This window comes from Giraffa tippelskirchi, chromosome 13 (assembly GCF_054371585.1).
Source record: "Giraffa tippelskirchi isolate mGirTip1 chromosome 13, T2T-mGirTip1v1.2.pri, whole genome shotgun sequence".
Taxonomy (NCBI): Eukaryota; Metazoa; Chordata; class Mammalia; order Artiodactyla; family Giraffidae; genus Giraffa; species Giraffa tippelskirchi.
Window position 1 is genome coordinate 1,141,378 of NC_137287.1, and position 15,529 is coordinate 1,156,906.

The following is a 15,529-nucleotide window of genomic DNA, read 5'->3' on the forward strand; positions in this document are numbered from 1 at the left end:
CTCGCCATGCTCACTCTGCAGGCCGGGGCCCCCACCCCCAGGAGGCCTGTGGCCCGGCTCCTGCGTGGGCTGGACGGAGGGACGGATGGAAGGACCGGGGCCTACCTGCCACCTCCTGGGATGAGGGCAGCCCCGCGGCAGCCTCCAGGTGGGCGGGGACGGGGCCGCCGGCCTCCAGGGCGTGGACGAGCTCCCGCAGCCGCGCACACTCTTCCTGCAGCTGCTGCTGGTCCTCGCGGAGCCGCTGCCGCGCCGCGCCCGCCGGGTTCAGGCTCAAGTGCAGCACCTTGGTCCTGCTCTGGTCGTAGTCGCCCTGCGGGAGGACCACAGGCAGGCGGTCAGCACCCCCACGGGCGAGCGTGGCCCGGCCTGCGGGGTGCCTGCTCCCCCATCTCTGGGGCATCGGCAGGAGGCACCGCTCTGATCCGCATCTCCCTGAGCATCGGTGTCCAGTGCGTGCTTTCAGACGCTATCTGCGAACGCCTGGGTCCTCACCAGCCCCTCAGCGACCCTCCTGTCCCAGTCTTTCACATTGGGACCCAGCTTTTAAGATTTAAACACTTACGGAAGCCGTGACACTAAAGTGGAGTCCCCGCACCCCTCACTGTCACGGCTCCTGTTACTGACACACGACCCAGGCCTGGCGCAGGTGGGGACGGCTGTGGGCAGAGCAGGTCTGGGCCCTGGTCGCCAGGAGCAGTCGGTCAGTGAGCGTCCACTCCGGACGTGTGCGAATCCCTGCAGGCGTGCTACGTGGTGTACACGCCCAGGCCGTGCACTGAATGAGGCCTGGGCCAGCCCGGCCTCAGCTTCCCTGTCATGAGCATCAGGGAGCCCCCAACCTCCGTCAAGCTCACCCCTCACCCCCATCAGGCTCACCCCACATCCCCGTCAGGCTCACCCCTCACCCCCGTCAGGCTCACCCCACACCCCCGTCAGGCTCACCCCTCACCTCCGTCAGGCTCCCCCCTCACCCCCGTCAAGCTCACCGGCAGCAGATGAGGTCACTGAGAGTCACCCCAACAGCTAAGCACAGGCAGGGAACAGACAGACCACTGCTGAATAAACCCCACCCTCAGCTCTGCCCGCGCCGTTGGGCCCAGGCATCCCAGGAGAGAAACTCGGCTCTGAGGCTTCCGGAAGTCAAAGCAGGAGCCGTGCGTCTCTGGCTGTCAGTCCCTGGGCCCCCCGACAAGTGGGAGCCCCGCAGGGCAGGCGCTAAGGAAAGGCCTGGACATTGGCGAGGGGGGCCCGAGGGTCCCTCCCCCAGGTGCGGGGACAGAGACATGCTGTGTCCCTGGCCGAGGGGCAGTGGGACTGCCGGCCGGGCTCCCCCGCCTCCCAGGCGAGGGCCACTGGGCCAGCTGAGCGGTCATCTTCCTCCACTCCAACATTGAGACTCCCTCTTGGAAAACCCAATCTCCAGCCTGGGACCTCTGCCCACAGCGCCCTCCTCTAGGGGCAGCAGCGGGAATAGCACTTTTACTCAGATCACCAAATCCCTGGGATGTGGGGCAGGCGGGCCAGACGGCCATGCAGCAGAGCAACCACCCCAGTGCAGGCGCTAAGCTGCGATGGACGCTGGCCCTCCAAGTCACCAGAGGCTTTTGTGGCCACTGCTGGCCAGCCTTCGCCAGCCACCTGCTAACTGTGCCCCTAAAAGGGAGGGGGAGTGTGGAGACGCTGCCAGCCCTTCTGCCCCAGGTGGGGGGGGGGTGCAGGGGGAGAGCCAGCGGAGGGCGGAGGGCCATCCACCCTGAATGCTCGGGCAGAGGGCCCGTGGCCAATGGGAGTCGGGCTAGGCGCCTGAGGACCCGCGTGTTCTGTGGGTGCTGGGTCAGGGTGTGCAGGGAGAGGATGAGAACAGACGTGTTCTGCAAAGGGCCATGTTCACAAAGATGTGTTTGCACAGCCGTGCCAGGCAGTGCTGGTTGCACTGTCTGTCCCCGAGGGTCAGCCGACGGGGAGGCAGGAAGGAGGGCAGGAAGCACCTTGCAGACTGTGAAGCTCTGCACGGGCAGCACAGGGTGGCTTCGGGCTCGGCTCCGACTGTGAACTGATATGAGGTCCTGGGTGGCCCCCGGGAAGCACAGGTGAGCCCGGGTGAGGGAGCGGCAGACCTGACGGCAGGTCAGGGGCAGGCCAGCGCCTCCTGGCGGGACCACTTGCCAGGAAGAGGTGTTGGACAGGTGGACACCCACATGCAGGAACATCAAGCTGAATCCTCACCTCACACCATGCACAAAAGTGACCTCAAAGTGAATAAAAACCTAAGCATGAGAGCCAATGTTGGCAGGAAACACAGCCCCTGGGTTTGGTCTCGGATTCTTCCACATGACACTAAAAATAAGGAACAAAAGAAAAATGTAGACAAACTGGACTTCATCAAAATGAAAAACTTCTGTGCTTTAAAGCACACCACGGAGGAAGCGAAAAGCCAACACTCAGAGCGGGAGCAAGTACTTGTAAATCACTTATCTGGTAAGAAACTTGTATCCAGAACACATGAAGGGCTCTTGCAACTCGGTAACAACAGAAAAAACAAAAGAAAACAAACTTATGTAAAAACAGGCAAAGCATCTGAACCAGTTCTTTTCCAAGGAAGACATACCAACAGCCAAAAAGCACATGAAAAGGTGCTCGATGCCAATGTCATTAGCGATCAGCGAAACAGTTCCTCAAACAACTAGACACAGAGTGACCACGTGATCTGGGCTTCCCAGGTGGCTCAGTGGTAAAGAATCCACCTGCCAATGCAGGAGATGTGGGTTTGGTCCCTATGTCAGGAAGATCCCCTGGAGAAGGAAATGGCAGCCCATTCCAGTGTCCTGGCCTGGGCAATCCTATGGACAGAGGAGCCTGGTACAGTCCATGGGGTTGCAGAGAATCAGACACGACTGAGCAACTAAACCACCACCACCAGCACTACGCAATACAGCACGTCTACACCCAGGTACACACCTGAGAGGAATAAAAACACACGTCCACAGAAAAACTGTACACAGATGTTCACAGCAGCACCGTCCACAACAACCATCCACGCGTCCCTGAGCTAACCAACGCACTGATGCAGTGTGGTCCACCCACACCGTGGAGCGTGACGCCGCCATGAGAAAGAGCGGAGCGCTGACACCAGCTGCCACGTGAACGGTCCCTGAACACGCTGCCCGGGGACTTCCCCGGGGGTTCAGTGCTTAAGGCTTCATGCTTCCCACGCAGGGGGCGTGAGTTCAACCCCCGGTCGGGGAACTAGGATCTCACACGCCACGGTGCGGCAAAAGGGGAAAGAGAAAACACCGCGCTCAGTGGGTGAAGCCAGTCACAGACCACGTACGACCCCACTCGCATGACGCGTCCAAGCAAGGACAGCTCCAGTCGCCGAGAGCAGAGCCGCGGCTACCGGAGGCTGGAGGGGCGCGGCACACAGGGCCACGGCAAAGGGTGTATGGGGTTCCCTTCTGAGCCGATATGAACGTTCGGAATCTGCGTGGTGACGGTCGCTCACTCCCTGTGAAAGTATGAAAACCCACTGAACCTCCCAGTTCATACGGGCGAGCTCCGTGGTATGTAAGTCGTATCTCAATAAAGCTATTTTTAAGAAAGAGAGATGAAAGAAAGAGGGAAAACAAACAGCAGGAAGCATGTGGATGCTCCATCTGCCCTAAGGGCCCGCTTGGCACCAGCTCCTCCTCCACGCGCCCGCCCGGCCTGCGGGCGGCGTGGACGGGGTGGGGCCCCCCCGGGACCGTGAGGGGCATCAGGGGCTGGCATCGCTAAGGCAGATGGGAGGGTGTGAACAAATCTGCTGATATCTGCGACTAGATGACAGCTCTGAAGAAGAAAGGGGAGAAACGGCTGTAATCTTCTGCTAAAAATTTGTTGCCTTGTTTGATTCACAGCTGAAGAAACTGTTGAGACGCTGACGGGAATCTCAAAAGGAAAAGTTCTGAGCCTCTTTTTGATGTGTGGGTGCAATTACCGGCAAACAAAAACATCCCCCTCGCCTGGGAGCGGAGGCCTGTTCCTGTCTGTGACTGCAGGTGGGCGCAGAGCAGGCTGCAGAGGAGCTCCAGCCCGGCCGGGGTCCTCAGGGGACCACAAGTTTCTTAGGCTGCAGGAGGCGTCTCGAGTCCGCAGAGGACCAGGTCCGCCCGACAACCATGGGCACGGGCAACAGGGCTGGGCCTGAGCAGTGCTCCTCCCAGGGGCCCCGCAGGTCTTGGGGGTTTCCCTCTTACACTCAGATTCTCGGCAAACTATGACGAACGGCCAGGGCCCTGCGTCCAGGCCTTGGAGCTGGCGTCCCAAGCCCCACGCACCTGCCTCGCTGCTGTCAGCGGTCAAGTTCTGCCCTGCCCTGCAGCTCAGGGGGTCTGTCCTCCAGGGCCTCGGCTTCCATCCGAGGAAGCGGGAGGGCAGTGAACCTGACCTCTAAGGGCCTTCTCAGCCTAGCGCCTAGGAGATCAGGACCGGGGGCAGACCCCCGGGATCCCTGTGGGCTGTGAAGGACCACGGCACTGGGGAAGGGGCCCTGCTGAGCCTGCTAAGAGACCCTGCTGGCAGGAGGCAGGGACGCACGGAGAATTAAAAAGCACAGTTAAGTAACCACCGATCCTCATGCATATTTATGAATCACCAGGCCTGAAAACTGAATCAATACCTCTCCCCGCTGAAGGAAGCTCAGCTCAGGGAGAAGGGCAGGGAGCTTCTGGGTCCCGCTGAAGCTGAGGGGCAGGGCGAGCCAGACCTCAAGGACTGGGGTGCTCAGCCCTCCAGGCCCCGCCGGCCTGCACACCCACCTCCGTGAGCCCAGGACCCACGCCCTGCCGCCGTGAGCTCTGTGACCTTGGGCGGGTCCCTCAGGCGCCGGCTTCACGTCCGACACGCCGCGTGGGCCGGTTTCTTTGGTGCTTGGGGGCTCACGGGACGCTATCCAGCTCTGAAGCTGGGGGCACCCGGCAGGCCCAGCCCGAAGACGGTGTGCTGGCTGAGGGTGGAGAGCCTGGGGCGTCGGCTGTGGGCCACGAAACTGCAGGCCAGACCCTACAGACCCCGGCACCAAGCGCCCAAGAAACAGGCCCTGGCGGCCACCAAGCAGCTCACGGGAGGGGTGAAGAGCAGAGGACCGCGGGCAGGGAGACGGGGGCTCGGCTCTGGGGACCAGCCTCCTGCCGCGGGCCAAGAGGAGCGGGCGCTCCCAAGCCCCTGCTCTGGGGCACCACAAGGCAACGGCCACACGGGCAGGAGGCCACAAGGCAGGGGCCACAGGGGCCACAGGGGCCGAGACCCCGCCCCCCACGCCCTCGTTTCCCCAGGCCCCACCCTCCGTTTCCCGAGGCCACGCCCTCCGTTTCCCCTCACCCCGCCCCACGCCCTGTTTCCCGAGGCCACGCCCCCACGCCCTCCGTTTCCCCTCGCCCCGGACCCCAGGCTCCCCGCAGGACCGAGCACCCGCTCTCTTGTGGCCGAGGCTCCTCACAAACAAGCAGGCTGTGGGGCCACCACCCAGGGGCCGTCAGGGTCGAGGGGGCCTCAGAACACCCTGGCGTGTGCTCGCAGCTGCCCAACCCTGGGGACCGGCCGCTGAAGCCGAGGGGCAGGGCTGGGAGCCGGCCTCGGCAGGCCCAGAGCGGCCCTAGGCCCGGTGTGAGCTGGGGTGCAGGCAGGACGGGCCGTGGGGAGCGGAGTCATCAGGCTGGCACACGTGGAGGCCCTTCTCACGTCATCCTCCCGACAGTCTCACCAGCGCCAGGGAGCCTGGCAGGGAGAGTTTATCCGCCACTGGCCACACAGTGCTGCATGGGCCCAGGACATGGGTGAGCTTGCAGGCTGCCTGTGGCTGCGGCCAGAGCCCCCTCTGGGGGGCCGTGGAGCCTGAGGGGCCTTCCCGTCAGGGCCACCACCTGTCCTGTGGACAGCAGCCCCTCTGCTCACACGAGACCCCCGCTGAGATGGTGCAGCCCCTCAGCTCCTCGGCTGGCGTCCTTTGGGAAGAAATACAGACATCCCTGTGCTGGTTCTGAGATGACCAGGCCGCTCTGAGACGCAATTTGCTCATCTGTAAAATGGGGACAAAGCCTTTGACTGTGTGGATCACAATAAACTGTGGAAAATTCTGAAAGAGATGGGAATACCAGACCATCTGACCTGTCTCTTGAGAAACCTGTATGCAGGTCAGGAAGCAACAGTTAGAACTGGACATGGAACAACAGACTGGTTCCAAATAGGAAAAGGAGTCCGTCAAGGCTGTATATTGTCACCCTGCTTATTTAACTTATATGCAGAGTACATCATGAGAAACGTTGGGCTGGAAGAAACACAAGCTGGAATCAAGATTGCCGGGAGAACTATCAATAACCTCAGATATGCAGATGACACCACCCTTATGGCAGAAAGTGAAGAAGAACTAAAGAGCCTCTTGATGAAAGTGAAAGAGGAGAGTGAGAAAGTTGGCTTAAAGCTCAATGTTCAGAAAACTAAGATCATGGCATCTGGTCCCATCACTTCATGGGAAATAGATGGGGAAACAGTGGAAACAGTGTCAGACTTTATTTTTTTGGGCTCCAGAATCACTGCTGATGGTGATTGCAGCCATGAAATTAAAAGACGCTTACTCCTTGGAAGGAAGGTTATGGCCAACCTAGACAGCATGTTGAAAAGCAGAGACATTACTTTGCCAACAAAAGTCCGTCTAGTCAAGGCTATGGTTTTTCCAGTGGTCATGTATGGATGTGAGAGTTGGACGGTGAAGAAAGCTGAGCGCCGAAGAATTGATGCTTTTGAACTGTGGTGTTGGAGAAGACTCTTGAGAGTCCCTTGGACTGCAAGGAGATCCAATCAATCCATCCTAAAGGAGATCAATCCTGGGTGTTCATTGGAAGGACTGATGTTGAAGCTGAAGCTCCAATACTTTGGCCACCTCATGCGAAGAGCTGACTCATTGGAAAAGACCCTGATGCTGGGAAGGATTGGGGCAGGAGGAGAAGGGGACGACAGAGGATGAGATGGTTGGATGGCATCACTGACTCGATGGACATGGGTTTGGGTAGACTCTGGGAGTTGGAGATGGACAGGAAGGCCTGGCGTGCTGCAATTCATGGGGTTGCAAAGAGTCGGACACGACTGAGCGACTGAACTGAACTGAGCTGAAAATGGGGACTCTGCTCACCTTCCCAGGTCTGGAAAGATCAGCAAGTCAGTGGATGTGAAGACAGTCGTAAACGCAACGCAGCTTTGCTAGGTGTGCCATTGTTACCTATGATGACTGTGGAGCAAAAGCCAGCGTTAATCCTGACGGGTGTCTCTCACACATGCCGGATGTGGCCCGTATGCCCCTTGTCTGAGGACCCAGGCCTTTCTGGAGTCATGGGAAGACAGCAGGAAAGCACCGGTGCAAATCTGACCCCTCAGGAAGGCAGCGTGGGGACAAGGCCCGGCCCAAGGCCACAGTGCACGGGCAGGGAGCAGCCTGCCCCCCGTCTCAAGGCGCCCCCGCGTTTGCCCCACCCAGGTGCTAGCAGAGGGACGGGGGACAGAGAACGGAGGTGTCCAGGGGCCACCTGAGAGGGGACACCAGGTCACTTCTGCGAGGCTGCAACAAGGTCCCCACCCAGCGGGCGGACACCGAGTCCGACCTAGGCCACAGGGACCCGAGATGCTGGTCCTCAGTCTCATCAACCTGCGCCAGATCCTGGCTCTTTTGGGTCCAGCAGAGTGACTGCAAGCTCCCGGGACCTCTGGCCCCAGCTGTGCTGCCGAGAGCCGAGGGCTACCCGGGTCTCGCTGGGCAGGTGAGGACCGGGGAAAGCCAGAGGTGCTGCAGAGGCTGGAGACCTGGGCATACATGGCGACCTCCCCCTGTGGCCCCACGCTGCCCGTGCACAAGATCACAGCCCTGACCCCTGGCTCCAAGCAGCAGACACAGGGTGGTCGGCGGAGCCAGTTACAGGACACTAATTGCCCACGACCCCCACGCGGAGTCCTTCAGAAGGTGACCTGCTGAGAGAGGCTTGTAAACAGCCTGCAGGGAAGCCATGAAAGACAACCCACCGTCAGGAGGGCGGGATGGTGGCCACTCCAGCTGAAGGCCAGCCGCGGGCCGCAGGCCCTCCCAGTGCCCACCCATCGCCCTCCCGGGCCGCCCTGCAGGGCAGCAAGGCGGGGTGCTCCAGGGAAACTCGGGGCTGCAGTGCAGCAGATGCGGGAGCGGGGAGGTGTGGCACTGACCGGGTAAGCTGGCCAAGCTGCCCCCCGGCTGACAGGGCCCCAAGCGCCTGTCCGCGGGCCGAGCCGCCCCCTAAGCTGCTACCGCGTCAGGGCAGTGCACTTGTCCTGGACACTGGCCGCCCACCCGGGCACCTGGGGCCACGTCTCTCGGGGGAGGGTTGGGGGAGGCTGGGGGAGGAGGAGAAGGAGAGACACGCCTGCGGCAGCCCCTGCCCTTCCACAGCGCTGGCCCTCCGAGCCCACTGACCGAGTGACCCGTGTCCCCACTCGGCTGAGGGGGTGGGCAGACACTGGAAATCAGGCGCCTCGGCTGCCGGATCTCCCTGTCAGACAGCAAGCGGCAGCAGGCACTCCAACTCCGCCCTGAGCTGCGGGAGCTGGAGGTGGGGGCCTCCGGGTCCGGCTGGCAGCTGCAGGACCAGCTGGTGAAGGGGAGGGCTGGGCTGTGGGGGGGAAGAGGGCGGGGCGACCCAGCACCCACGCCCTTCACCAGGGACTCCTGCGCTGTGCTCCTCCTGCCAGGCCTCTGAGCTATAACAGAAGATGTTAAGCAAAGCCGGTAAGAAAAGTTTTTGGAATTGTGATAAAACTTGCCGCCTTAATCCTTTTTAAGTGTGTTGTTCGGGTTAAGTACATTCAAGCTGCTGTGAGGTCGTCACCACTGTCCACCCACAGACCTTCCCAAACTGAGGCCCTGTCCCCATAAAGCACTGGCTCCGCCCCTCAGCCTCCGGCCCCCCGCCCCCCGCCTCCTGTTTCTATGGCCCTGACTCCTCCAGGGACCCCACACAGGTGGAATCACACAGTGTCTGTCCTTCTGTGCGAGCTGTTTCCAGTGGGAGGGGACACAGACCCTAACAGAGTCTCAGCGACATCCTCCTGGAGGAGGGCGAGACCAGGAGACCCTGACCCCTAGACCCTCATGTTCTTGGTTCACGACATCCAACAAGTTCTAAGCTGGGTGGGGGAGGGGGAGCTGGATATGCTGATTCCAAAGTTCACATAAAAATGAACAAGAGAAAACCCGGATAAACAAAGAGTCTGGGGGCAGCAGGACACCGAGCCCTGGCCTCGACCTGACCCAGGGCATTGGGTGCACGAGGGGGCTGACCTCACGCCAGCGAGGAAAAGACAGGCTTTCAGGAATGGTCCAGGGGAACCAGGAGGAGCCCCTCCCAAAACCATGCCTCCCACCTAATAAAAAACCCAAACCAAATTCCAAACCAGTCAGATTTAAATGTAAAAAATGAAACTGCCCCAGAAAACCAGAAGATACCATGAGAGAATTTTTTACTATCTGGACATGAGAAAGGTAAAGACATGAACAAAAACCCAGAAGCTAAAAAGGAAAAGGTGATAAACGCATCTGTAATAAAATAAATCTAAAAGCCAAAAACTTCTGCTTGGTTAAAAAAAAAAAAAAAACCAGCACAAGCAAAAAAGTCAAAAGACAAACGATGATTGAAAAAACATGTTCACAACTTAAAATGGCCTTAATATACAAAGTACCCCAAGAAACCAACAAGAAAAGGACCAACAAACCATTTGAAAAATGAACCAAGGACATTAACACACAGGAACACACTTAAAAACCCTCATTCACATGTGATAAAGGGACTGACAGTTCAAACTACACTGTTTTCACCTACTGGACCAGAGAAGTCCAGAAGTCTGGTGGCTGCAGCAGGGGACCAGTACCCTCACGGTGCGGCCGCTGCACGACCATCGGTTACTACTGTCGAAACACACGCAGGTGCCCACTGACCCTCTCTTCTGGGAGTCTCTCCCACACACAGACACCCGCACGGCAGAGGCGTGTGCAAAAGGACACCTGCCACAGCAACATCGTGATCACGTTCCTGGTAACCGGCAGGATTAACACATCGCAGCCCACGGAGACGTGGCACATGTTGTGTGAAAACAGGGCAACCACGTATCAGCAGGGAAAACCCCCCAAACACACAGAGGGACAAAAGCTGCAGGAAGTGTGAAGACGGGCTCTCTGAGTTTACAGGGGGTGGGAGTGGGGGGTGGGGTGGACAGTACAGACTCACATTAGGAGGAGCAAACCCACCAGCTCCAAGAATCTATGTGGGCGAGGAGCCGGACGAGAGCCTCGCGCGCACCTGGCCTGATGCTCGCAGCCCTGGGCACTGGCTCCCCACTCAGGGTCTGCGCGAAGGAGCCGGGACTCGGGAAGGGAAGCGTCTGCCCAGGGCCCTGGTCTGTGGATCAGGAGCTCTCACACCTGGACGTGCGTCCTCCAGAGCCCACCTCCAGGGCGCCCTGCCTGCATCACCACGTGTGCCCCGGCATCCCTGTGCCCTGAGAACACTGCCTGGAGTCAGGCCGGGTCACTACACTCGGCTCGGTGCCCAGGGGAGGGGTGATGCCAGAGCTGCCTGCCCAGTATTCTGCACCACAGGCAAGCAGGGCCCATGGCAGACAGCCGGTCACGGCCCGGGGAGGGCAGCTGGCTGGAGGGCAGCCTGGTCTTGACACTACAGAGCTCTGGCTTGGCCAGGATGGGGGTAGGGCAGCAGGATGCGGCCAGCCCTGTGGTCCTCACACAGACAACCCAGGCTTTCAGGGCAGACAGGGGCTGCAGGCCAGGGAGGTCTGGAACCTGCGTTGGGGCGGTGGAGCCGGATCGGGGTGGAGGACGTGATCGTGTTACCTCCCGCCATGCGGCAGACGGGCGGCTTCTGTGTGCCAGGCTGCCCCCACTCGGGGGAATGGCACCCCTCCTCAGTGCCCGTGAGTGTTGAGTGAGAGCAGGACCAGGGGCAGGCCTGGCGGTGACCCCAGGTGTGGCCAGGAAGGGGCCAGCGTCCCAGCTGGCGGAGGGGCTGGTGTGTGCAGAGCCACACCCAGCCCTCTGTGCGGACCCCCGGCCGGCACCGAGGAACCAGACTTCCAGAGCAACATCAGCCTGTGGGGGTGGGGGGTGGGGGGTGAGCCTGTGCCACTAGGAACACAACCGGCCCTGCCAGGAACAGCCTTGGGGGCTCACCACCACCAGGCACCAGGCCCCACGGCCTGCAAGGTCCTGCCCCTTCCAGGGAGCAACGCCCAGAGAACATTCCAGAAGCACGGCAGCAGGCTGTCAGGAAATAACCTGTCTAGTCGGGGACAGGACATGCTCAAGGCTCTGGAGGACCCAAGGGCAAGACAGGCTCCGAGAAGCAGAACCTGGACCTGCTGTAGGTTCGGGGCTCCTGGCCAGTGAGGGCCAGTGAGAACTGGTGGGGGAGGGACCTCTGGTCCAAGGACTGACCCTGGCGGGGGGGGGGGGGCGGCAGGCGGAACGTGCAGGTGAGGGGCCGGCGGGGCTCGGGTCTGCTGTGTGGGGAGTGGGCGGGGGCAGGGAGGCGTGAGGAGCGGTGAAGGCTGCCCCCCGTGTAGCCCGCCCCCCCTCCCCTGGCCCCCGTATTCCGGAGCCGCTGCGATCAGATGGGGTGGGAGCCGGGCAGTTTCCATCACAAGCTCTCCGCTCACAGGGAACCCGGCAATTTTCTACCCACTCCATTTCCAAAACAGATACAGTCGGTGTAAATGTCACTGGGCTGCAGCCGGACCTCTTCCTGAGCACAGCCCCCCTGCCGGAAGCAGGCGGGGCGGGGACGTGAGGGGACGCTCCAGCTCGGGGGGCTTTGCCCGCCCCCTCTGAGCGACGGTGGGACGGGGGCTCAAACCCCAGAGATGAATTCTGCCTAATTACGCGCGTGCTGAAACACTTAGAGGTACAGATGTTTGCAATTTGCTTTAAAATGCGTCAAGAAAAGCGACAGGACTAACGGAAGGAAGGGGGCGGACAGGTGCGTCACGGCGGCCGCGGGAGAGCGTCCCCGGCAGAGGGCACACGGGGTGCTCGTGGCGAAACTCTTGCAACTTCGCTGTATGTCTGACCACGTCTGTAACGTTGGAGAACCAGTAGGGCTGTGTCAGCATGCTGGCTCCATTCTCGGGAGCCAGGGCAGCCAGGGCACGAGGCTGCCCGCCCGCCCGCACGCACGAAGCTTGCTCCTCACCGGAAGAGGCCCTGCTGGGGGACCAGTGGCCCCCAGGCCCAGAGCCGCTGTGGGTCTGCCCCTTGGGCGCTCCCCAGAGCGCCAGGCAGCTTGCTGCCCGGACAGCCCTGGACGTGGCCCACGAGAACCCAGACGTGGACACACGGGGCACCGTCGAGGTGACGCTGTCCCAAGAGCAGTGACCTCGGTGGGGCAGTGCTCCTGGCTGGAGGTCACTGTGTTTTCCACCACAGCTGGCAGGAGGTGGGGTCAGCTCCACCTCCCGGCGAGCAGACCGAGACCAGGGCCACCACCACGGAGGGGCAGAGCCGACAGCAGGCCCAGGGCCCACCGCTGAGGAGAGGGGCAACCAAGGGCAGGAGGGAGCTGGGGTGCCAGGCGGTGCCCGCCCCCACCAGGACTACTGGGAATGGCCTGGTGGGTGCAGGACAGGGGGTAAGGCGGTGGGCCGCAGGCCTAGGGCACCGGGAGTGTGTCCCCGCAGAGTCTGGTTCCCAGAGGGGCCCCCACAGCTTCGCGCCCAGAGCCTCAGGTGGTCTGCTCAAGAGCAGCCTGTATCAGAACACCCTGCCTTCACAAAACGGCCAGTTGTGTCTGGCTCCTGGGGCCTCAGTTCCAACATCTCTAAGCAGGGCTCGTCTCCCTGATGGCTGGCTACTTTAGGGACAGGCGGGTTACCCCAGATGCGGTGGGAAGAGCCGACGACCCCCCGAAGACCAGGACGGGCCACATGGCATGGAAAGAGTGGCCAGGAGCCCGCTCCGCACCGTCGTCCAGCCCCGCCGGGCACCAGCGGGCAGACGGGCAGGCGTGCACTGGGCTCTGAGCAGTAACTGGAGCGCGTGCCTCACCAACCAGCTGTGAACTAATTACAAGAAGTTCTAACTAGTCGACTCCCTCTCCGAGCATATGTTCCCAATTAAGTCAAACTGCAGCTGATTTTAATCAATCTTCCTTGAAGCAGCCCAACTTGAAGACTCTTCCAGGGGAAAGCAGAGGGGGGCTGCATCAGTAGCAGGCTGGCAGCGCTGCAGACAGACTCACGCCAGGGGCCGTGTGTCGAGCTGCCCCCAGCCTGCGTCTCCCGCCCTGCCCCGGACTCAGGTCCGCAGCGCTGCGGTCACACAGACCAAGCCTGGGGCCAGCCAGGCCACCTGCAGGGCGCCTGCCTCTCCTGCGGCCTCCACGGCCCAGGGACCGAGGTCTCTGCCCTCACAATGGTGTGCCCACACATGGCCCCTGAGCCCTTGTTAACCACTCCTGTTATCCCCCTCGGGGGTTCATCGTCCCCCATTTTATAAAGGACATGCTGGGGGCTCAGATGGCAAAGCACGACACGCCTGAGGCCACCCAGCCAAGGAGGAGGGCTCCAGCTGAGGTCTGCAGACTCGGATGCCCCAACCCACGTGGGGTCTGTGTGGGGTCCACCTGGGGCCGAGGAGGCTGGGCGTGCTCGACACTGCGGACCCCACCCGTGAGCGCAGACGGGACCCCATCCCCCACATCCACTGACTGACGGTGCTCACTGCCCCTCTGACCTGCTCTGACCCCCAGCACCCGCAGCGGGGCCGCGGCGGCTCCTCGTGACTGTCGGCTTCAGCAGGACCTGCTGAGCCACGTCCCGAGGCCCGGGAGCTGTCAGCCATGACCTCAGGCGCACTCGACCCAACGCGGCCGCTGACGGGTGGCGGGGGATTCACCTGCCAGCAGCCGCCTCACGTCAGGACTGCGGCCCAATTAAAACGGAGCAAGATGACAGGTCCGGAGCTGAACACCATCCAGCCGCGGCTCCCGGCGCCACGCTCTATCAAGGATATCACTTCTCACGTCTCCAGGAATCAGGAATAAAAAAGAGATTTGATTTGCCTCTAATAGGTGTCAAGACAAAAATCAATGGCCTGTCCAGAATCTGGGTAATCAGAGACCTGCAGGTTTCCTGCCTGAGAACAATTTAGACAGGAGGATAAAAATGAACAAGAAAGTAACACCGCAACAGTGTCAACAGCAACTGGACCTCACAACTGCGGCCGACGGGGACCTGCTTGGAGACAAACCCCAAACCACACGACCCTCTGCTGGGCTCTCCTCCCCCAGGAGCACGCCCAGCATACCCGCCACGGACGCTGCAGGGGCACTGCGGCGAGCGGTCAGGAAAACAGGCTGGAAATCAACGAAGCACACGGGGCTGGAGGGCTGGGGGGCGACAGTGCAGCCCGAGGCAGGGGGTGCCCGCTACGGGCTCGGGACCCGAGCTCTCAGCCAGCGAGGGCATCTGGAAGGGACAGGCCCCCAGTTCACTGGGCCGTGGATGGCTGTGGCACGGGAGCCTCGCGGGAGGGCGGGCGAGCCTCGGACAAGCTCACCTGCAGGGTGAGCCGCTCCAGCTGCGCCTCCAGTGTCTTCTTCTCCTCCTCTAGGCGACTCCGCTCCGCTTCCAGCTCCTCGACCTTCAACCTGCAAGGAGAGCAGACCATGACGGGAGGCCCACTGCAGCACGGCCTCCGGGCAGGGGACAGGGAGGGGTCACGAGGGGTTAAAGAGGCCCTTGTGAAAACATGACACAGAGAGGGGACAGCAAGGAAAAGCTGTGAAAACAGAGCAGGGGTGGGGAGTGCAGCACGGCATCTATGGGGGGGCTTCACCGACCGCGACTCCAAAGGGGCAGGGAGACCGTCGGGGGGGCAGGTGGGGGGTGGGGGCTTCGCCGACCGCGACTCCAAAGGGGCAGGGGGACTGTCGGGGGGCAGGTGGGGTCCCCATGTCCTGTGCCCACTGGCCCACCGCACACATGGGACTGCGCCCTGGGGAGGACTCGAGAATCAAGAAAAGGACCAAACTTGATGACAAGACAGAGAAGACACAACGTGGGCTGTGGACGCGGCTGGGGGCCACCAGGGCAGGGTACAGACACGGGCCCTCTTGCCCCGAAGACCCAGAGGCCAAGCAAGCCCGGGGCGGAGGCAGGCGTGCTGGTAGGCCATGGCTCGTTGTAAGAAGGCGGCTATTTTTGTCTTCATTTTCTATAGGAACTATACCGATACAGTCTAAAATAAACAAGTGTCTGGGGGCTTCCCTGGTGGCTCAGTGGTAAAGACTCCGCCTGCCAATGCAGGAGACCTGAGTTCGATCCCGGATCCGGGAGGATCCCACAGGCCGCGGAGCAACGAAGCCCGTGCGGCCACAACTGCGGAGCTTGTGCTCTAGGGCCCGTGTGCGGCAGCTACTGAGCCTGCGCCCCGCACGGGAGAGGCCACGGCGACGGGAGGCTGTGC

The 15,529-nt window shown here is 61.4% G+C and overlaps 1 protein-coding gene across 25 annotated transcripts in view; it reads right to left on the reverse strand.

Annotated features, from left to right (window-relative positions):
- The window catches only part of MAD1L1 (mitotic arrest deficient 1 like 1), a 283,031-nt gene that overhangs the window by 95,971 nt on the left and 171,531 nt on the right, over positions 1-15,529 (reverse strand). For all 25 annotated transcript variants that reach the window (XM_081552512.1, XM_081552522.1, XM_081552510.1 and 22 more), the window contains 2 exons: positions 14,621-14,711; positions 106-313 (listed from right to left, as the gene is read on the reverse strand). In XM_081552512.1, the coding sequence (XP_081408638.1) occupies positions 106-313; positions 14,621-14,711 (299 nt within the window). The remainder of the gene's footprint in view (positions 1-105; positions 314-14,620; positions 14,712-15,529) is intronic.